The sequence below is a fragment of the Mustelus asterias genome, chromosome 14 (assembly GCF_964213995.1).
Source record: "Mustelus asterias chromosome 14, sMusAst1.hap1.1, whole genome shotgun sequence".
Taxonomy (NCBI): domain Eukaryota; kingdom Metazoa; phylum Chordata; class Chondrichthyes; order Carcharhiniformes; family Triakidae; genus Mustelus; species Mustelus asterias.
Window position 1 is genome coordinate 78816669 of NC_135814.1, and position 22405 is coordinate 78839073.

The 22405-nt window shown below is 50.6% G+C and overlaps 1 protein-coding gene across 1 annotated transcript in view; it reads right to left on the reverse strand.

Moving 5' to 3' along the window:
• Positions 1 to 22405, reverse strand: part of LOC144503791 (dynein regulatory complex protein 11-like) — a 531388-nt gene that overhangs the window by 484555 nt on the left and 24428 nt on the right. Inside the window, exon 3 of the mRNA XM_078228677.1 lies at positions 4891 to 5007. Within this exon, the coding sequence (XP_078084803.1) occupies positions 4891 to 5007 (117 nt within the window). The remainder of the gene's footprint in view (positions 1 to 4890; positions 5008 to 22405) is intronic.

The window sequence follows — 22405 nt, forward strand, 5'->3', positions numbered from 1 at the left end:
TGTCTATCACCTCCTCATTCTCCCTTAACAGCCTAAGATCCTCGAGCTGCAGTTCCAGCTCCGTAACACGGTCCCTCAGGAACCGCAGCTCGACACACCCTTTTTCTAAATGGAGGTCGGTCACCAGTGGTGTGCCCCAGGGATCGGTTCTGGACCCTTGCTGTTTGTCATTTTCATAAATGACCTGGATGAGGAAGCGGAGGGATGGGTTGGTAGGTTTGCCGACGACACGAAGGTTGGTGGGGTTGTGGATAGTCTGGAGGGATGTCAGAAGTTACAGAGGGACATAGATAGGATGCACGACTGGGCGGACAAGTGGCAGATGGACATCAACCCAGATAAATGCGTCGTGGTCCATTTTGGTAGGTCAAATGGGATGAAGGAGTACAATATAAAGGGAAAGACTCTTAGTACTGTAGAGGATCAGAAGGACCTTGGGGTCCGGGTCCATAGGACTCTGAAATCGGCCCCGCAGGTGGAGGAGGTGGTTCAGAAGGCGTATGGTGTGCTGGCCTTTATCAATCGAGGGATTGAGTTTCGGAGTCTGGGGATAATGATGCAGCTATATAAGACCATCATCAGACCCCACTTGGAGTACTGTGCTCAGTTCTGGTCGCCTCACTATAGGAAGGATGTGGAAAAGATTGAAAGGGTGCAGAGGAGATTTACAAGGATGTTGCCTGGATTGAGTGACATGCCTTATGAGGATAGGCTGAGGGAGTTCGGTGTTTTCTCCTTGGAGAGACGAAGGATGAGAGGAGACCTAATAGAGGTATATAAGATGTTGAGAGGCATAGATCGGGTGGACTCTCAGAGGCTTTTTCCCAGGGTGGAAATGTCTGCTACGCGAGGACACAGGTTTAGGGTACTGGGGGGTAGGTACAGGAGAGATGTTAGGGGTAAGTTTTTCACACAGAGGGTGGTGAGCGAGTGGAATCGGCTGCCGTCAGTGGTGGTGGAGGCGAACTCAATAGGGTCTTTTAAGAGACTCCTGGTTGAGTACATGGAGCGTAATAGGATGGTGGGTTATAGGTAGGTCCAGAAGGTAGGGATGTGTTCGGCACAACTTGTGGGCCGAAGGGCCTGTTTGTGCAGTAGTTTTTCTATGTTTTTATATCCCTCACAGATGTGGATGTCTGGGAGGCCAGGTGCCTCCAGGATCTCCCACATCCTACACTGGGAACAACACACTGGCCTCACACTCATATTTGCCCCTTTATACCAAGGTACACAGAGAAAAGTAAATAAGAATGAAAAAACTCACCCCTGCTCGCCCTGTCCCCCGAAGCCCTGTGAGCCAAAGCCCTTATAGCTCACACTCTGCTTCCCACACACTCCACTGCCCGCTCCCGACGCTGCCCCCTGTATACTGCGGCCAACCTTTTATACTTCGCGCGCTTAAAAAACCCTTCCCAGACTCCTTAGCAGCCCACTTCCAGTTTTCAGTTTAAAATTAAGAAAAATACTACTCCAAAAATAAAGGCCAAAAAAACACACTAACTGACTAAATAAATAAATAAATCTCTCACCAGCACTCCTGCCACAAATCACTCCCTCTCTGCTTGATCCAGTGGAACAATGCACCTGGTGATTGTCGAGCAGTGTTCATTCATCTGTTGTCATAGCGTCTGCATGGTCTCCCCAATGTACCAGGCCTCGGGACATCCTTTCCTGCAGCGTATCAGGTAGACAACATTGGCCGAGTTGCAAGAGTATGTACCGTGTACCTGGTGGATGGTGTTCTCACGTGAGATGATGGCATCCGTGTCGATGATCGAGCGCGTCTTGCAGAGGTTGCTGTGGCAGGGCTGTGTGGTGTCATGGTCACTGTTCTCCTGAAGGCTGGGAAGTTTGCTGCGGACAATGGTCTGTTTGAGGTTGTTTGAAGGCAAGAAGTGGGGGTGTGGGGATGGCCTTGGCGAGATGTTCGTCTTCATCAATGACATGTTGAAGGCTCCGGAGGAGATGCCGTAGCTTCTCCGCTCCGGGGAAGTACTGGACGACGAAGGGTACTCTGTCCACCATGTCCGCTGTTTGTCTTCTGAGGAGGTCGGTGTGGTTTTTCGCTGTGGCGCGTCGGAACTGTCGATCGATGAGTCGAGCGCCATATCCTGTTCTTATGAGGGCATCTTTCAGCATCTGGAGGTGTCTGTTGCGATCCTCCTCATCCAAGCAGATCCTGTGTATACGGAGGGCTTGTCCGTAGGGGATGGCTTCTTTAACGTTTTTAGGGTGGAAGCTGGAGAAGTGATTGTTCACCACGAGTCCAAAGGAAGAAAATGTCATCGATGTATCTAGTGTATAGCATCGGTTGAAGATCCTGTGCGGTGAAGAAGTCTTGTTCGAACCTGTGCATGAAGATGTTGGCATATTGAGGTGCGAATTTGGTCCCCATGGCTGTTCTGTGTGTCTGGATGAAGAACTGGTTGTTGAAGGTGGAGACATTGTGGTCCAGGATGAAGCGGATGAGTTGTAAAATTGCATCTGGAAACTGGCAGTTGTCGGCGTAGAGTACTGAGGCCGTTACAGCAATGCCATCATCGTGGGGGATGCTGGTGTAGAATGCCGAGACATCCATTGTGACGAGGAGTGCTCCTGGTTCAACTGCTCCATGTGTGTTAAGTTTCTGTAGGAAGTCCGTAGTGTCGCGACAAAAGCTGGGGGTTCTTTGTACAATGGGTTTCAGGATGCCCTCGACAGAGCCGGAGAGGTTCTCGCACAGGGTCCCATTGCCCAATACGATGGGACGGCCGGGTGTGTTTGCCTTGTGCATCTTCGGGAGGCAGTAGAGATCTCCAACACGGGGAGTACGTGGGATGAGAGCATGGAGGGTGCTCTGAAGGTCCGGATCAAAGGTCTTGAAGACCTTATCTTTAAGACCTGGTTGGCTGTAGAGATTCGCATTCTAATCAGTATTCTGTAACTTGATTTTGTCTCTCTGTGTGCCCTGTTTGAGAGCAGATATCCACTCCATCTGACGAAGGAGCAGCGCTCCGAAAGCTAATGGCATTTCCCACCAAATAAATCTGTTGGACTTTAACCTGGCGTTGTTAAAACTCTTACTGTTGTAAGTTTTTCGGGCAAATCCTCCATGATTAAAAAACCCAGAGATAAGGAAAATGGCCGACTGGTTGTCAGGCCACATGAATATGCAAGAGGCTAGGATAATCTAATCAACAGGAAACAAAGGAGAAACCATGGCCAGCAGACAAGGAGTAAATGGCCCAACAGCAAAGACAATGAAAACAGATCATTCCATCCACAGACAACATCAATGACTCATCTCGCTGATGGGATTCCAATCAGGATGACTCAGAGAACATTTAAGAGACATTACAATATCAATTAAGGGCAGTCCCGACAGTTACAGCCTTTTGTCCCAGTCAATCGAAACTATCAATGATCAGAAACTGTTTTGTGTGAGAGAATCACTGCTTCAGGTTTTAAAAAGGGACAAGCAAGCTCTGCTTCTCTCTCTTTCCTCTTCGGACCAGCATGACAGCACTCTCCACTCGGTCATCTCCAGTACGCAGCCTGAAGCCCACTGAGCAATTTAAACTAGGATTGTGAGTATCCCCTGGTAATTCGCGAAGTTCCCGAGATCATCATAGTGGATGAGGCTTTGGGGAAAGTGGGGGGGCTTTTGCATGCACCTTTCATAGTTTAAGACACTGGTAAACTTGTATAAAGTAAGAATTCCGATGTGTCCGTTTTAGTATTCCTTCCATAGCTTATAGAGCATAAGGCATGGTGTGTTGTTTTCCTGGTGTTTGGCGACCTTTGACCTTGATGTTTTTATATATATATCTTTGACTTCCATTGGAGTCCGTTTTGATCTTTTCAATTTCTCACCAATGATCTCTGACTAAGTCACAATATAAATATTCCTTACCATAATTCCGGAGTCTAGAACTGAGGGTACCCTGGGCGCTTCGAAACCGCCCACTCAGGAAAGGCTGCCAGGTAGTGGATAGGCAGCAGTTTCCTTTTCTCTCTCTTGGGAGCGCTACTCTAGTGAAGTAGACGCAAGGTGGCCATTGTTCCATCGGCAAGAGAGAGAATCACTCGGGCATTGGTGGGGTTTGGGTGACGGAGAACCCAACCTAAAATAAGCCCAGTGGAGTTAAAAAGAGGGATCCCGCTACACTGTGTTTATTTTTCCTGTACTATAAATATTCCTTACCATAATTCCGGAGTCTAGAACTGAGGGTACCCTGGGCGCTTCGAAACCGCCCACTCAGGAAAGGCTGCCAGGTAGTGGATAGGCAGCAGTTTCCTTTTCTCTCTCTTGGGAACGCTACTCTAGTGAAGTAGACAAAGTTTCCTCCCAGACTGACTAACTGTAGGCTTCTTAAAATTGCAGCTAATGATGTGTTTCTTGCTGTCAGCTAGTTTCTGTAACGTTACCACAGTATTAGCATTCTCACTCTCAAGACCAATGGGTTAACTGGCTAAGCAATTGTAATACAATAGGGAATTTTTGATATTCCCATCAACATTCCAGTTATGAATAGCTTCTGAACATCATTATTTGCATTTCCATGTCCATGAGGCCTGAAAGTCTATTACTTATTGTTACTCTAAGCCTCCTTAATTGAAATGGAGGGCGCAATCATTTGTATCTCGGAAGGTCATTTGCATTTCATGTGATTTCCCAGACATGCAGACACAAGTCAGTCCCTATGCCTTTACAGAAATCATAAAAGATGACTTCCCTGAGCTCCATGTTGTAGCAAAATAAATTGGCCTTTTACATTCTGCTTTTTCAAAGTAGTGTCCATTTTCTTCATTACTCTGCGGCTGTACAATACCTTTAACTTTTTAAAATCAGGTTTCAATCACATGCTTCTTAGGTAAAGAAATAAGAACATAAAGACAATCAATACTAACCTGTTCCACTTGTGTCCCATTTTGGGATAATATCCGCGCCAGAATGTTTTCTCTGGCCTTCAAAACTTTCAATTTATCCTTGACAAAGTATCTGGGAATAGGAATCTCTAGGTCTTCCTGTGAAATTTAATTGAAGAAAGTTAAAGACTCCTTGCAATAAGCACCCAAGAACATTTATCATCAGGACCAGGGTGGATTCACAATGAAACACATCGTGCCCTGGCATGGAGCCCCCAAAGTCTGGAAGGGGGGGGGGGGGGGGGGCAAAATGTAGGCTCTCTGATTGGTTCTGAGAGAAATCAATCAGGTGCAGACATACATTGTAAACCGGCCCACAATTGAAAAAGTAATTACTATTCTCAATAAAGCAAAGAGTAGAGGACAAGGACATACCTGATCCACTGCAGCTCTTAGTTCAGCACAGGCACTGTGGAGACATTCACCTGTTTGGAACTACATTACCCATGCTGCGTGTAGCTGAGCATTTGCACAATGAGGATCGTCAGTTTGGAAATGGGGGCGACCAGCCTGTGATATCTAATGGAAGTTGTAGTTCTGCTGTTCAGCAGCAGTTGGCGCCCAGTGTTTAGGAGTTAGAATCTGAGAAAGTGCAAGCCTGAACAACTGTCACCTGGATGGGGTCGGAATTGGAGGTGCACACCTGTAAATCTGAGCCCATCCCCAGGAGCTAGGATCCAAGATTGCAACCACTTAACCCCTCTAACCTATCCCCCTCCTTTACCACCTCCCTCCGCTCCCCCCCTCAACCCCCCCCCCCCCCCCCCCATCGCCTCACATGCTTCCAGAGGGTGCAGGCCTCAAGCAGCTCGCAGACAGGGGAGACAAAGCGACAATGTCAAATAAGGAGAGAGTTGTGGTACCAATGAAAACTGCAGGGAAGAAGCTACACTTATGACTGAAGGGGAATTCAACAGTAAAGAGAATTAAATAATGTGCAGTGGAAAATGTACGGAAGCTGGGAACAAGGGTATGTCAAATTGGGAATGCTCTATTTCTTAAAGTGCAGGGGCAAGAGAAAGGGAAGGAAATGAGGGCAGATAAAGATGGCATAAACGGGCATGATGCATTTTATGGTGATATCCAGCTTTGGCTGTGGACGAGAGTAGCTCCTCTGTCAGAAAATTTGGCAATCAGTATATGAAGCACAAGAAATTCAGTTCTTTCCACTTTTATTTCTTGCACATTGTTTTTTCCTATTTGAATTTTGTGGGACGAATAGATTCAACAGTTTTATTTGAAATTCACACTTCACGTTCCTTCAAGAGCTGCTGCAGCAGTCCTGCTCTGGGGAGAAACACACCAGCTTTCAGTCAGAACCTGACATTTTGCTATTTGTTTGTAAAATACTGCCCAATAACTGAAATCAATTGCAAATGGATATAATGGGTTTTGTGGTTTATTCTCCTCTTTTGAATACTGAGTTAACATATCGGAGTTTAAATTTGTGCCTGAAAATGGGCATGGGGACCATGATGGGTGGGTGATTAACCCATACCCATTCAGCCAACACAGGTAACATGTCAACTTTGTACAGCTTGCTCACTTTAATGATTCTACATGTAACATTGGAAATCATGACAGAAGACCCTCATTCCAATGTTAATGCAACAGAAGAGGTCAACACCGAATTCATTGCGAGCTTGGAGACGACATAAAATTTATGCTCAACCCCATCGGCACACTTATGGAACCAATCAGGATGGAGTGTCTGAAAGAAGTCATATAGGTTTACAGCATGGAAACACGCCCTTAGGCCCAACTTGTCCATGCCGCCCAGTTTTTACCACTCAGCTGGTCCCAATTGATTTGATTTATCATTGTCACATTAGTTTACAGTGAGAAATATTGTTTCTTGCACTCTGTACAGACAAAGTATACCATTCATTGAGAAGGAAACGAGAGAGTGCATAATGTAATGTTACAGTCGGGGGTTGGGGGGGGGGGGGGGGGGGTGCGGGAGGAGGATGAGAGAAAGAGAGAGAGAGATGGCAGCAGGGAAGAAGCTGCTCTTAAGTCGGTTGGTATGTGACCTCAGACTTTTGTATCTTTTTCCTGATAGAAGAGAGAACATCTGGGGTGCATGGGGTCCTTAATTATGCTGGCTGCTTTGCCGAGGCAGTGGGTGTAGACAGAGTCAATGGATGGAAGGCTGGTTTGTGTGATGGATTGGGCTACATTCATGACATTTTGTAATTTCTTGCAGTCTTGGACAGAGCAGGAGCCATACCAAGCTGTGATACAATCAGAAAGAATGCTTTCTGTGGTGCATCTGTTAAAGTTGGTGAGATTTGTAGCTGCCGAGCCAACTTGGAGAGAGAGAGAGAGAGAGAGGAGAACCAGGACAGGTTGTTGGTGATCTGGACACATAAAAACGTGAAGCTCTACTTCTATTTCTACTTCAGCCCCGTTGATGCAGATAGGGGCATGTTCTCCACTACATTTCCTGAAGTCGATGACAATCTCCTTCGTTTTGTTGACATTGAGGGAGAACCACACCAGTTCACCAGATTCCCTATTTCATTCCTGTACTCTGTCTCATCATTGTTTGAGATCTGACCCACTACGGTGGTGTCGTCAACTAACTTGGAAATCGAGTTGAAGGGGAATTTGGCCACACAGCCATCGGTGTATAAGGAGTATAGTAGGGGCTGAGAACACAGCCTTGTGTGGCACCGGTGTTATTGATCGTGGAGGTGTTGTTGTTGCCTATCCTTACTGATTGTGGTCTGTGGGTTCGGAAGTTCAGGATCCAGTCGCAGAGGGAGGAGCCGAGGCCCAGGCCATGGAGTTTGGAGATGAGTTTCGTAGGAATAATGGTGCTGAAGGCTGAGCTGTAGTCAATAAATAGGAGTCTGACATAGGTGTCTTTGTTATCTAGGTGTTCCATGGTTGAGTGCAGGACCAGGGAGATGGCGTCTGCTGTGGACCTGTTGCGGCGGTAGGCAAATTGGAGTGGATCTAGGCAGTCCGGTAGCCTGAAATTGATTCGTACCATGACTAACCTTTCGTAATGATGGATGTCAGAGCCACCGGCCGATAGTCATTAAGACACGCTGCCTGGCTTTTCTTTGGTACCGGGATGATGGTCGTCTTCTTAAAACAGGTAGGAACCTCAGATTGTTGTAAAGAGAGGTAGAAGAGGTCTGCAAATACTCCTGCCAGCAGATCCACGCAGCATCCGAGTGCTCCTCCGGGTACCCCATCCGCGCCAGTCGCTTTCTGTGGGTTGACCTTCAAGAAAGCTGCTCTGACATCTGCAATGGTGACCTCCGATACAGGTTCATCCGAGGCTTCCAGGGTGGAGGCCGTACTCTCGCTGACCTCCTGCTTGAAATGGGCGTAGAATGCATTGAGCTCATCAGGGTTGAAACTCATCATGCGTTGAAGCTGACGATTTTACATGCCGTCATCTTCTAGTCTGTCATGTCTTGCAGACATTGCCATAGTCAGCATGAGTCCGTGTCGCTAGCCTGGGGCTCTAAATTGGTCCGGTACAACCTTTTGATATATCTCCTTAGATCGTATCTGACTTTCTTGTATAGGTCAGGGTTCGCAATTGCCCGCATTTGGCCCACACCCCTCTCTACTATCTTACCCATGTAACTGTCTAAATGCTTTTCATAAGACAAAATTGTACCCGCCTCTACTACTGCCTCTGGCAGCTCATTCCAGACACTCACCGCCATCTGAGTGAAAGAATTGCCCCTCTGGACCCTTTTGTATCTCTCCCCTCTCACCTTAAATCTATGTCCACTAAAGGTGTTGACTATCGATCTTATCTATGTCCCACATTATTTTATAAATCTCTATAAGATCACCCACAAGTATTTTATGCTCCAGGGAAAAAAGCCCCAGTCTATCCAGCCTCTCCTTATAAAACAGTCCAAAGATGTGCGGGTTAGGTTGATTGGCCAGATTAAAAATTGCCACTTAGAGTCCTGGGATGCGTAGGTTAGAGGGATTAACGGGTATAATATGTGGGGGTAGGGCCTGGGTGGGATTGTGGTCGGTGCAGACTCGATGGGCCGAATGGCCTCCTTCTGCACTGTAGGTTTTCTATGATTTCTATGAACTTAAACCATCAAGTTCTGGTAGCCTCCTAGTAAATCTTTTCTGCACTGTTTCTAGTTTAATAATATCCTTTCTATAATAGTGACCAGAACTGTACACAATATTCCAAGTCTCTATGTTCTATAATAGTGTAGATTAGAGGGGCTTTAGATTGGTTCCACTGGTCGGCACAACATCGAGGGCCGAAGGGCCTGTACTGCGCTGTAGTGTTCTATGTTCTAAGTGTGGCCTTACTAGTGTCTTGTACAACTTCAACAAGATGTCCTAATTCCTGTTTTTAATGTTCTGACCAATGAAACCAAGCATGTTGAATGCCTCCTTCACCATCCTGTCCATCCGTGAATCCACTTACAAGGGGCTATGAATATGTACTCCTAGATCTCTTTTTCTGTAACTCTCCCCAGTGCCCTACCTTTAACTGAGTAAGTCCTGCCCCAATTCGATCTACCAAAATGCATCACCTCACATTTATCAAAATTAAATTCCATCTGCCATTCATCGGCCCACTGGCCCAATTGATCAAGATCCTGTTGCAATCCTAGATAACCTTCTTCACTATCTATTATGCCACAAATCCTGGTGTCATTTACAAACTTACTAACCATGCCTCCTCAATTCTCATCCAAATCATTAATATAAACAACAGATAACAGTGGACCCAACACCAATCCCTGAGGTACACTACTGGTCATAGGTCTCCAGTTTGAAAAACAATCCTTGACAACCACCCTCCATCTTCTGTCGTCAAGCCAATTTTGTATCCAATTGGCTACCTCACTTTGTATCCTGTAAGATTTAACCTTATGCAACAACCTACCATGTGGTGCCTTGTCAAAGGCCTTGCTAAAGTCCACATAGACAATATTGACTGCACTGCCCTCATCTACCTTCTTGGTTACCCCTTCAAAAAACTCTATTAAATTCATGAGACACGATTTTCCATTCACAAAGCCATGTGGACTGTCCCTAATCAGTCCTTGCCTCTCTAAATGCCAATGGATCCTGTCTCTCAGAATACCTTCTAACAACTTACCCACTACAGACATTAGGCTCACCGGTCTGTAGTTCCCAGGCCTGTCCCTGCAGCCCTTCTTAAACAAAGGCACAACATTTGCTACCCACCGATCTTCAGGCACCTCACGTGTGACTGTCAATGATTCAAATCTGTCTGGGGACCCACAATTTTATCCCTAGCCTCCCACAACGTCCTGGGATACATTTCATTCGGTCCCAGGGATTTATCTACCTTGATGCGCTTTAAGACTTCCAGCACCTCCTTCTCTGTAATACGTACGCTCCTCAAGACATCATTATATATTTCCCCAAGTTCCCTAACATCCATACCTTTCTCAACAGTAAATACTGATGAAAAATATTCATGATCTCTGCTTCCATTAGAAAACAAGCAGAAGACACAATTTCTCAGTGCTACTGTGAAACTTTAGACTGTTGCAATCATGGGTCTGGATACGATATTCGAAGCGTCACAAGAGACTTACAATTTGTCCTCCAAAAGATTAATAGGATTGATTAGACAATGCCCCAGGACAATAGTCGTGGCCCATAGAGCATGCACCGAATGTCCTCTCCTCCTGTACTCACAACACTCATCCTCCCAACTTTGTCACTTGCCAATAGTGTTGCAGTTACCTGTCAGCCAGTCCTGTCATTATGCTACAAAGGAGCCATCCAAAGCTTCTAGTATTCTTGACCAAGAGCTACTCAAGCTTGTCTTCCCAAGGCTACTTGCAGTCTCCCCCAAGTAAGAATTGGAGGCTCTTTAAAGGTGTAGAGAACCATTTATTGCGTCCTTAGTGATGGAGGAGCCCAGCATATCAGTACAAAAGATAAGGTTGAAACATTAGAGGCGGAGCGTAGAAAGGACCTTGGTAAAATTACAATCACTGGGGAAGCAGAGCTGAGCACTGAGGAAGTTGCTGGTTGACAAGTCTACATGTCCTTATGGACTTCATCCTCAGTCTTAAAAGAGGTGGCTGATGAGATAGTAGATGTGGTCATGTTCATTTTCCAAAATTTGTTATATTTTCAAAGGTTTCATCAGTTGGAAATTAGAAAATATAACCCCTTTATTCGAGAAGGGAGCGAAGCAGATAACAGAAACTATAAGATTTTCTGGCCCCCCCTGCGGATCTGTTTCCTGGGATGACAGGACTGATGTATGATTGAGATTGAGTCGCTTAGGATTATATTTGTGGAAGTTTAGAAGATTGAGGGGTGATCTGATAGAAACCAGGAGAGGCAGTGACATAGCAGTAGTGTCATTCGAGTAGCAATCCAGAGAGCCTGAGTAATGCTCAGGGCCCCTGGGTTTGCACTCCACCACCACAGTGATTCTGAAATCAGAATTCACTAAAAATCTGGAATTAAAAGTCTAATGATGACCATGAAATCTGTCATGGAACAGCTTAGTAACAACAATAACCAGAATTTAACAAAGCTAGGATGTGATCAGCCGAGCAACAGGTAAAAATCTGCCTAGTGACAGCAGTAGCTAGCACTTAAAAGATGTATTTTTCCCTGCAACAAGATTAACAGGTACCTCGAGAGACCAGAGTATAAATCACCCTACTAGTAGGGAATAGTTTACCTAGATGCCAGAGATCAGTGGAGGTATACATATGCTAACTTCTGGAGTCAAAGAATTTGAGAGATGCAAACAGCCAAATACACAGAATGAAGAATCAAAGAGGAAAAATTGTATAATTGCCAGCACCCTCAGAAGCAGCTTTATATCTAACAGCCGCAAGGCCAGTTTACTTCTAACAGGCTGATCCATAATTCAAATGTGGAGATGCCGGCGTTGGTCTGGGGTAAACACAGTAAGAAGTTTAACATAATTCGAAGCCAGTAGGATAGGCCTACATCGAAGTCTGAGAGCCAAATCAGTGCAGAACCCTTTGTAATGGCAGTTTAAATATTTTCACTGGACCAGAAAAACACATTTCCCAGACTTGATCCCCAGTCTTACATTGCGTGTTAACTATGCACTGGGTTTGACGGATAGATTTATTTAATTTGGATGAAGCTTGGGAAGGGGAAAGTCTTCAGAAGTCCAGAGATCTTAGATATATTTTGGAAAAAGGGTAATCTCTGCATAAACTTCATATGCATATGATTCATATGCATTTGTCTTTTCTTTAATAAATTTATTTAATAAACAGTCTTCAATAATTGTTATATGACGACTGGACTGGTTATTCTCATTGGGGTTTCACATGTCTCCTCACACCATTCCAAAAAATATGATCCAGTGTTTCAAGCACAATCTTATCTGGAAGTAAACAATATAACCACAGCAAGCTTGAAAAGTATGTATAAAACCAAATTAAGCAAATTGGTAGATAAATTAGAAATAGTGTTAACTCCAGAGGCTAAGATACATAGAAAATCAGAACAGGAGTAGGCCATTCGGCCCTTCGAGCCTGCTCCACGTTCACTATGATCGTGGCTGATCATTCAACTCAATAGCATGATCCAGCCTTCCCCTGTATCCTTTGATCCTCTTCGCCATGACCTAATCTAACTCCTTCATGAAACATACAACATTTTGGCTTCAACTGCTTTCTGTGGTAATGAAGAAATTTCTCCTCATCTCAGTCCTAAAGGTTTTAACTCATATCCTTAGACTATGACCACTCATTCTGGACATCCCCACCATAGGGAACATCCTTCCTGCATCTACCTTGTCTAGTCCTGTGAGAATTTTATAGGTTTCCATGAGATCCCCCCTCATTCTTCTAAACTCCAATTTTAACTGACCCAACCTCTCCTCGTATGTCAGTCATGCCATCCGAGGACTCACTTTGGTAAACCTTCTCTGCACTCCTTCTATAGTAAGAACATCCTTCCCAAGATAAGGAGACCAAAATTACGCATGATATTCCACTTGTGGTCTCACCAAGGCCCTGTATAATTGCAGCAAGAAGTTTAACACCAGGTTAAAGTCCAACAGGTTTAAACCTGTTGGACTTTAACCTGGTGTTGTTAAACTTCTTACTGTGTTTACCCCAGCCCAACCCCATCATCTCCACATCATAATTGCAGCAAGACATCCCTGCTCCTGTACTTGAATACTCTTGCTATGAAGGCCAACATACCATTTGCCTTTTTTGCTGTCTGCTGCACGTGAAGTGCCCAAGCTTCCCAAACAGTGGCAGGTGGGGAGGTTGGCTGAGGTGATACACCTGTCACAATGTAACACAGGTGTCCTAAGGCGAGCTCAGGGAGGACAGAAACCTTCCATGGAGCAGAAGGGAAAAAGCTCATTTGATTTTCATTTTTAGTACAAATACAGATCTTGAAAGCAGGGCCTCACGATCCTTCAGATCTTTTGGGTTTTTAGCAGGAGATCTCAGAAAAGTTACCACTAGGATAACTGGCATGTGGCGACCAAACGTTCATAGCAACATCGCTTTTTGATCCTTTGATGTTGGTTCTTCCTATTATTGTGAAGCAGAATTCACTTGGAGTTGGATTGTTCACCCATGAACAGGGAACGTGAACTGGGCTTAGACCATTTGAGACAGGTTAGTTTTACCCTACTGATGATCAAGAGGTGGTGGTGGTGGAAGCAGGCACATTAGCAACATTTAAGAGGCATTTGGATGGGTACATGAATAGGGAGGGAAGAGAGTGATACAGACCTGCAGAAGGGTTTTTTTTTAAGTTTAGTGAAGGCATCACGATCAGCACAGGCTTGGAGAGCTGAAGTGCCTGTTCCTGCGCTGTACTTTTCTTTGTTCTTTATCCACATTATACTGTATCTGCCATTTATTTGCCCACTCACTCAGCTTGTTTAAATCACACTGAAGCATCTCTGCACCCTCCTCACAGCTCATCTTCCCACCCAGCATAGTATCATCTGCAAATTCAGAGATATTACATTTAGTTCTCTCATCTAAATTATTAATGTACATTGGGGTCCGAGCACCGATCCCTGTGGAATAGAATCATAAAATCCCTACAGTGCAAAAGGAGATCATTCGACTCATCGAGTCTGCACCGACTCTCTGACAGAACATCTTAACCAGGCCCAACCCCTGTATCCCCATATCTTTACCCCACAAATCCCCCAAACCTACAAATCTTGAGACACCAAGGGACAATTTAGCATGGCCAATGTACCTAGCTGCACATCTGTGGACTGTGGAAGCAAACCAGAGCACCCTGAGGAAACCGAGATAGACAATGCAGTGCATACAGTGCAAACTCCACACAGTCACCCAAGACTGGCATCCAATACAGGTTCCAAAATTTGATGAAAAAGACGCAGAAGCATTTTTCATTTCCTTTGAAAAATTGGCTACACAGGTGAAATGGTCAGAGGAGGTGTGGGTAATGTTAATTCAGACCAAGTTGGTAGCCAGGGCTACTGAGGTGTTTGCAGCACTATCAGAGGAGGTGTCAGGAAAATATTAAGTAAAAAGGGCTATTTTGAGTGTCTACGAGTGTCTACCAGAAGCATAGAGACAGTGGTTTAGAAATGTAAGAAAGACTTATATCGAGTTTGAAAGAATTAAATAGAGCAACTTCAATAGATGAATGAGTATTAAAGATGGAAAAGATGGTGCAGGCTTGGAGGGCCGAAGGGCCTGTTCCTATGCTGTAATTTCCTTGTTCTTTGTATGAGGTTATTTGAGATATTATTCTGCTGGAGGAGTTTAAAAACTCATTTCCAGAAATGATAAGAACTCATGCTGAGGAACAGAAAGTTGAAACAGTGGGAAGAGATGGCAGGTGAATATACATTAGAGCATAAAATTGAAGTCTAGCTTCCGACAGCAATTTAATTCCTTGAGGGTGTGATGATTTCAGCCGGGCAAATGAGGTTGGCTTGCTAGAGTATGAACTGCCTGATGAGTCCTTCGAGGGGGCTGTCCCTCTACTGTGGCTATATTCGCGGCCAGGTGTCCCTAGAAAGGGAGCATGCGGCGTCCACGGGCGCGGTTGACGCCTTCCGCGACCGCTGGGCGCCGCAGGGTCTGGGGTGTATTATCGACCCCGATAATCACCTTTTGGTTTGACGTTTTAAGTTTCCTTTCGACTTTGTTTTTGGTTCGGGCTGTTCCCCCCCTTCCTTTTGGGGAGCCGCCCCTTTTACTTTGTCCCTCAGTTAATTTGAGTTCGTTTACTTGATTGGTGCCGAAAAAGCTACCTGATGAGTCCTAATTGATGGTTAAATCAGGGACCGTTATGCTCCCTATTTAAAGCAGGTGTGACAGACTTTGGGAGTAGGGCCTGGGTGGGATTGTGGTCGGTGCAGACTCGATGGGCCGAATGGCCTCTTTCTGTACTGTAGGGTTTCTCTGATTCTCTGACTCCCAACCTGCATTCAGCAGTTCGCACCTGGAGAGCTGGCTGTGTGCAGGAGGACGTTACTGTCGTCACTGCATTGCAGCTACAAAGGAAAAGAGAAGCTGTGTGAAGGGTCCTTTTGCCTTTGTGGAGGGTCCTAATCAGAGGGAAGGAAGGAAGAGCCGTCGCCCCCTTGAAGCATCCCGCCATTGGAAGGTGCTCTCTCCTTTGGAAAAGAGAGGGAGAGGCCCAACGAGACCAGAGGCCTTGGGCCTGGAGGCTCAGGGCCCAGCTTTCCATCTGCAGGAGAGAGGACAACACTCAACAAAAAGAAAAATAGATCAACATCAAAGGACTGAGTTGTTGGGCTGGTGCCCCTAACCATCGAAGGTCTGTGCCTGAAAAGGAGGAGGGGGAAGAACACAGGAACATCTTTCACAGGGGTGGTGGGTGAAGACACTCCTGGACTTTTCATTGTCAGGCCCAATAGGGCTGAAGATTAAAAGTCCCCCCACCCACTGCTGCTGCCCCCAACACTGGCACCCTCCCCCTCCTCCACTCCTGACCTGGGGCACTAGCCCACCTCAGTGCCCTGTCTCTCATCCTCCCTCCTGCTCCTCCATCCCCCTCTCTCTCCCTCTCTGATATCCGGGGAGAGAGTGCCTGAACCCTCACCCTCCCTCGTTCCCTCTCTGTCCCCCAATACTAGGGCAGAGACACGCCCCCCCCCCACACCCATACTCCCTTCCTCTGTGCCTCACGTAAAGGACAGGGAGGCCCCTTACTCAACCCTCTCTGCACCCCTCACCCCACGGACAAATCAAAACAAATACGTCCTGCCGTGCAGCTGGCCAGTCTCGGGGTGGGCGTAGCACCCATTAACATCATGGCGACCACGACACCGTCGCCGGTGGCAGGGCCGTCTAGGCCCACCTATGCGGGGGCACCCAAGGCCCTACCACCTTTCAAATTGATTACAAAGCAACTTGGGGTAAAGTGCTACGCCCACCCCGACATGACCATCGAGGCGTGCGTTCGGGCAATGGCTGGGGTTGTCGGCCCCTCAGCCATTGTCGCAGCCTCAAAGATGTACGGCAAGGCCGTATTCTTTCTGAAGGCCGAGCGGGCGGTCCACCTCACCCTGGAAAAGGGGCTCACGGTGGGCGGGACATTCTTGGCGGTGGACCCCCTGGAGGCCAGCGCCCATCGAGTGGTCATCTCGAACGTCCCGCCCTTCATCCCCGTGGAGCTCCTCCTCCCCCACCTCCATCTACTGGGGGAGGTCAGGTCCGAGGTGGCGCCGGTCCCGCTCGGTCTTCGTGACCAGGCCCTCCAGCACGTGTACTCCTTCCGGCGCCAGGTATATGTCCGCCTGGCCCGGGAGGAGTGCCTGGAAGGGGGCTTTAATGTCCCCTTCGATGGGGCTACTTACCGGGTCTTCTGGTCCGCGGACGGCATGCGGTGCCATGCCTGCAAGGAGGCGGGGCATATTAAAAAGAACTGCCCCGTCTCCAAGGCGGCCGCCGACCCCCAATCCAAGGCGGCCGCAGCTGGCGCCGCAGCCCCCTCTCCCCCCAAGCAAGCACCACCTGGCCCCCCGCAAGGGGAGACCACGCCGGCAGCAGCCGCCACCTTGGCTGCCGGTGGGGGGGGAGTGGAGCCTCCGCGAGGCCAGAAGACCCCGAGAAAAGGGAAAGGGAAGAAAAAGGGGGGGAACGTGACCCCGACCCCCTCCACTCCAGTCACACCGGCTGCCGGCTCGGGGAACACATCCACCTCCGGCCCCCCTCCCAAACCATCTCCCGGGCCCGTGGGCGCCTCAGCGTCCTGTGCTGGGCCCGGCGTCGCGGGTGCGCGCGCTCCCGGGTCCGAGTGTGGGGGGGTACGCGGCCCCGAGCCGGCACAGTCACCATCGGGGGACGTGATGGGGAGAATAAAGGGGCGTGGCAAGGTTAAGAGGGGCGGGGTGCGGGCAGCGTCTCCCACCCACGGGCACAACAGCAAGAAGAGGCGCTGCCCCTCGGGAGCCGTGGGGTTCGAAGTTTGTGGGCCCCGCCCCCCGTTCATGTCATCGCCTGCCACGCCCCCGCCTGTTTTTTACACCTTGTCCCCAGACCGGGGGCAGGAAGAAAAAATTTAAAACTAAACACGTGCTGCTGCGTTCCCCGACGGGTCTCCCCGAGGCCGGGTGTGAGCGGGGCCCTCGCGGCTACGTTCAGCCCGGTCGAATTCGACCCGTCCTTCTTCGACAGCTTGCCGGGGGACTGGAGCAGCACCCCAATTTTCGGGTCCCTGGGCGGTGGTGGCGAGGAATTTATCTCCCCCTCTCTGTCCCAACCTTTGATGCTGGGCACCCCCAACGTGAATCCGGAGGGTTCTCCGGGCTTGGGGGGTGTCCAGGCGTTCGGGACGGGGGGGGGATACGGAGCCGCCGCCGTCCACGGACCCACAAACCCAGGGTCGAGAGCCCGAGGGGAACCCCTCCTCCGCCGATCCTGGGGGTGGGATCGGGGGGGGAGTCAGGACTCGTCGGCGGCTCCGTGCCGCCCGCTGCACGCCCTGCGGCGGGGGACTCGGAGTCGAAGGGCGACGGCCCCGAGGAGGTAAGCTGCTCGGTGGTGGGCACGGGGATCGTTTCAGGGTCCACCTGTAGCGAGGCGGGGGACTCCCTCGTGCCCCTCACCGAGTCGCCCCTCATCCCCTTTGGGGAACTCAGGGCTTTCATCGAGGACCATTCTGGTCGCCCTGACAGCGTCCGACTGGCCCTCGACCGTTGGTCGGACCTGGCGCTGCTCGTCCGGTCCACGCGGGCCTGCTCCCAGGCCGCGTCGGACCTGACTGAAAGAGAGCGGCGTCGGGTACGGGAGTTCCTCGACGGGCTCGAGGGGGAGCGGACTGGCGCGTCTTGCGCCAGCGCCCCCCACGCACTTAGATAAGTGGTGACGGTGGCACAATGCTACTGACATGAAGGTGATTATAGCCAGCCTCAACGTCAACGGCAGCAGCGAGCCACTCCGCAGGTTCCAGAACTTCTCGGTCCTCCACGACGGGAAGTATGCGGTGTGCTTCCTGCAAGAAACCCGTACCATTCCGGGAGACGAAGCCCGATGGCTCCTGGAGTGGCGAGGGGGGCTCTACATGAGCCACCTCACTCTCGCTTCTAGCGGGGTGGCTATCTTGTTGGCCCCGAATTTTCAGCCGGAGATCTTGGGGGTCAAGGAGCCGGTGCCAGGCCGGTTGCTGCACTTGACGGTCCATGTGGGGGGCGTGGTCATTCACTTGCTGAACGTCTACGCCCCGGGCGCCGGACCGCAGCAAACGACTTTCTACGAGAAAGTGTCCGCTCACCTCGACACCATCGCTGGGGGCGAATGCATCATCCTCGGGGGGGATTTCAACTGCACCCTCGAGGCACGGGACCGCGCCGTTCCCTGGCAGCGCACCCCGGCGGTGGTGAAGTTGCGGGACCTGCTCGGGACCTGCGACTTGGACGTCTGGAGACATCTCCATCCTGGCTCCAGAGCTTTCAGTTTCGTGAAGCCTGGAGACGGAGCATCCAGAATCGACCGCCTTTACATTTCGAGGGCGCACGTGTCTGGCGTGCCGTCGGCCTCCATACGGCAGGTGCCGTGCACGGACCACCACCTGGTGTGGGCGGAGTTTGCTCCGTCTCGCGTCCGGGGGGGGTCCGCGTACTGGCACTTCAACAACACGCTGCTGGAGGACGAGCGCTTCCTGGACTCGTTTCGTCGATTCTGGGCCGGCTGGAGAAGGAAACGGGGAGGCTTCCCCTCCTTGAGGCTATGGTGGGATGTGGGCAAGGCTCACGTCCGGACCTTCTGTCGGGAGTACGCGAGGGGGTCAACGAGGAGGCGGAAAGCCAGGCTCGAGGAGTTGGAGAAGGAGGTTTTCAACCTGGAGGCACGTCTCAGTCAGCCCGACGCGGACCTGGCCCTGCGGCTAGAGTACAGGGAGAAGAAGGGCGCGCTGCGGGACCTGCAACTCGTCGGGTCCCGTGGCGCGTACGTTAGGTCGCGGCTCCAGTTCAGAGTGGACCTGGACCGCGGCTCCCCCTTCTTCAACTCGCTGGAAAAAAGGGCGGGCTAACCGTCAGCAGCTCCTTACGCTGCTGGCCGACGACGGTTCCCCCGTCTCGGATCCGGAGGGCATCCGGGCAATCGTCCGGGATTTTTACACCTCCCTCTTCTTCCCGGATCCGTCCAGCGAGGATGCCCGCAGAGTTCTGTGGGAGTACCTTCCGCAAGTCAGCCCGGAGGGCGTCGGCAGGCTCGAGGCCCTCATCACCATGGCCGAGCTGACCGGCACCCTCAACAGCCTCCAACGGGGCAAGGCCCCAGGGCTGGACGGGCTGACGGTAGAGTTCTTCAGGGTGCTCTGGGACGTCCTGGGGCACGACTACGCGGGGGTCCTGGAGGAGAGCAACGCCACCGGGGAGATGCCTCTTGCGTGGCGCAGGGCGACTATTGCCCTGCTGCCAAAGAAGGGGGATCTCCGGTGCCTTAAAAACTGGCACCCGGTCTCCCTCCTCAGCACGGATTATAAAATCTTTGCCAGGGCATTGGCTTCACGCCTTGGGTCCGTGCATGATCCACCCTGACCAGTCCTACACGGTCCCGGGCCGATCGATTCACGATAACCTCCATCTGGTCCGGGACCTGATCCACCATTCCCAGAGGGCTGGTCTGTCGAGCGCCTTCTTGTCTTTAGATCAGGAGAAGGCGTTCGACAGGGTGGAGCACGAGTATTTGCTCGGGACTCTGCGGGCATTCGGGTTCGGGACGCATTTTGTCGGCCGGTCCGATTACTGTACTCTGCCACAGAGTGTCTAATTAAGGTTAATGGGTCCCTGACGGTGCCCCTTCGCTTTGGGAGAGGAGTACGGCAGGGCTGCCCCTTGTCCGGCCAACTGTACTCTATATGCGTGGAGCCATTCCTGCACCTCTTGCGGAGGAGGTTGTCGGGTTTGACTCTGCGCGGCCCGGACGTAGGGGTGGTCCTGTCTGCTTACGCCGATGACGTGCTCCTCGTGTTCACGGACCCGGGCTGACCTGCGGAGGATGCAAGAATGCCAGGTGGTGTACTCCGCCGCGTCCTCCGCCAGGATCAACTGGGCCAAGTGTTCCGGACTCCTGGTCGGTCCGTGGGAGATGGACCCCCTTCCGGAGGAGCTCAGGCCTTTCAACTGGAGCAGGACCAACCTCCTCTACCTGGGGGTCCATCCCCTCTGCCCAGCCGAGGAATCCTGGCCGGCGAACTGATGGGAGCTGGAGGCCAAAGTCTCCGCCCGCCTGAGTCGCTGGGCAGGACTGCTCCAAGTGCTGTCCTACCATTCTCATCAGTTCTCATCATAAACCAGCTGCTTGCCTCCATGCTGTGGTACCGGCTGGTCACTTTGACCCCTCCCCCTGGCTTTGACAACCGACTGCACTGGGTCTCTGCCGAGGTTCTGCATCTCCCGCTTGAGGAGGGCGGACAAGGTCTGGTGTGTCTTCGCACACAGGTAGCGACCTTCCGCCTCCAGACCCTGCAGAGATACCTTTATGTCGAGCCGCCTCCACGATGGTGTACCCTGACGACGTATTTCTTCCGCCAGTTGCACGGCTTGAATTACGACATGCAACTTCTGCATATCGATCTGGGGCGTATTCCGACCGCCCTGCGGGAGTTGCCCGTCATTTACCAGGACCACCTCACGGTCTGGAACAAGGTTGCCTCGCAACGCAGCTCCCCCTCGTCAGGAGTAGCGGCTCTCGTGCGAGAGCCGCTGCTCAGGAATCCACTCCTCCAGCTGTACAACTTCAGGTGGCTGACGGAGAGGAGGACCGTGGATGCCAGGGTGACCAGGATCGGGGACGTGCTGGATGTTGGAGGAGCCCCCACACATTGGCTGAGCGCGCGGGGGTGGCCGTCTGGCGCATGGCCAAAGCCATCCAAGACCTTAGGACGGTCGTGCTCGGCCCAGAGTGCGCAAGTGGTCTCGAGGCGGCGCAGGCGTGCGGTGGGATCCCGCCCAAGCGTTCCCCGGCTCGGACGGAATTTCACATTGGCCCAAAGCCTAGACAACCCCCCCCCCCCCCGCCCTCCCCGCCCCCGGGGTCAGGTGCCCCACTGCATATGCTGCCTCGCAGAAATGTTCTCCGTGCCCTTTACCACCACACGGAGGCGTTTCCTGTACGGGCTGCTGCTGCACACCTTTCATTACTACGTTCTCGCCTGTCGCCCAGATACACCTTGGCGGGCCTTGTTGCCGCCAGGCAGCGGAGGGATCTCCCCCAAGTATCTCGGGGACCTGGGGTGGAGGGTGCTGCAAGCAGCAGTGCCGTACAATCGTAGGTTTTTCCGGTTCACGGGCTCCCAAGACTGCCCCTTCTGTGGCCTTGTGGAGTCCGTGGACCATGTCTATGTTCTGTGTTTTAGGCTGCACACCCTTTTTGGTTTTCTCAAACACCTTTTCCTGATGTTTTGTTTGCACTTCAGTCCCACGCTCCTAATCTATGGGCACCTGGTACAGAGAGGGGCAGGCCGGGATGGCGACCACCTCGTGAACCTGCTCCTGGGCTTGGCGAGACGCGCCATCAATAGGTCCAGGCAGCGGGCGATCGAGGGGGCCGTCCATCCCGACTGTCTGCCCCTCTACCGCGGCTACATTCACGGCCAGGTGTCCCTGGACAGGGAGCATGCGGTGTCCACGGGCGCAGCTGACACCTTCCGCGCCCGCTGGGCACTGCAGGGGCTGGGGTGTATTATCGACCCCGATAATGACCTTTTGGTTTGACGTTTTAAGTTTCCTTTCGACTTTGATTTTGGTTCGGGCTGTTCCCCCCTTCCTTTTGGGGAGCTGCCCCTTTTACTTTGTCCCTAAGTTAATTTGAGTTCGTTTACTTGATTGGTATCAAAAAAGCTACCTGATGAGTCCTAATTGATAGTTAAATCAGGGACACACATTCTTCCTATTTTAAGCATGTATGTGAGACTCCCAGCCTACATTCAGCAGGGAGCCACTGGAGAGCTGGCTGTGTACAGATGTATAGTGTAAATAAAGTAACTTGGTGATGGGACTTTTGCCTCCGTGGAGTTATTACAGAGG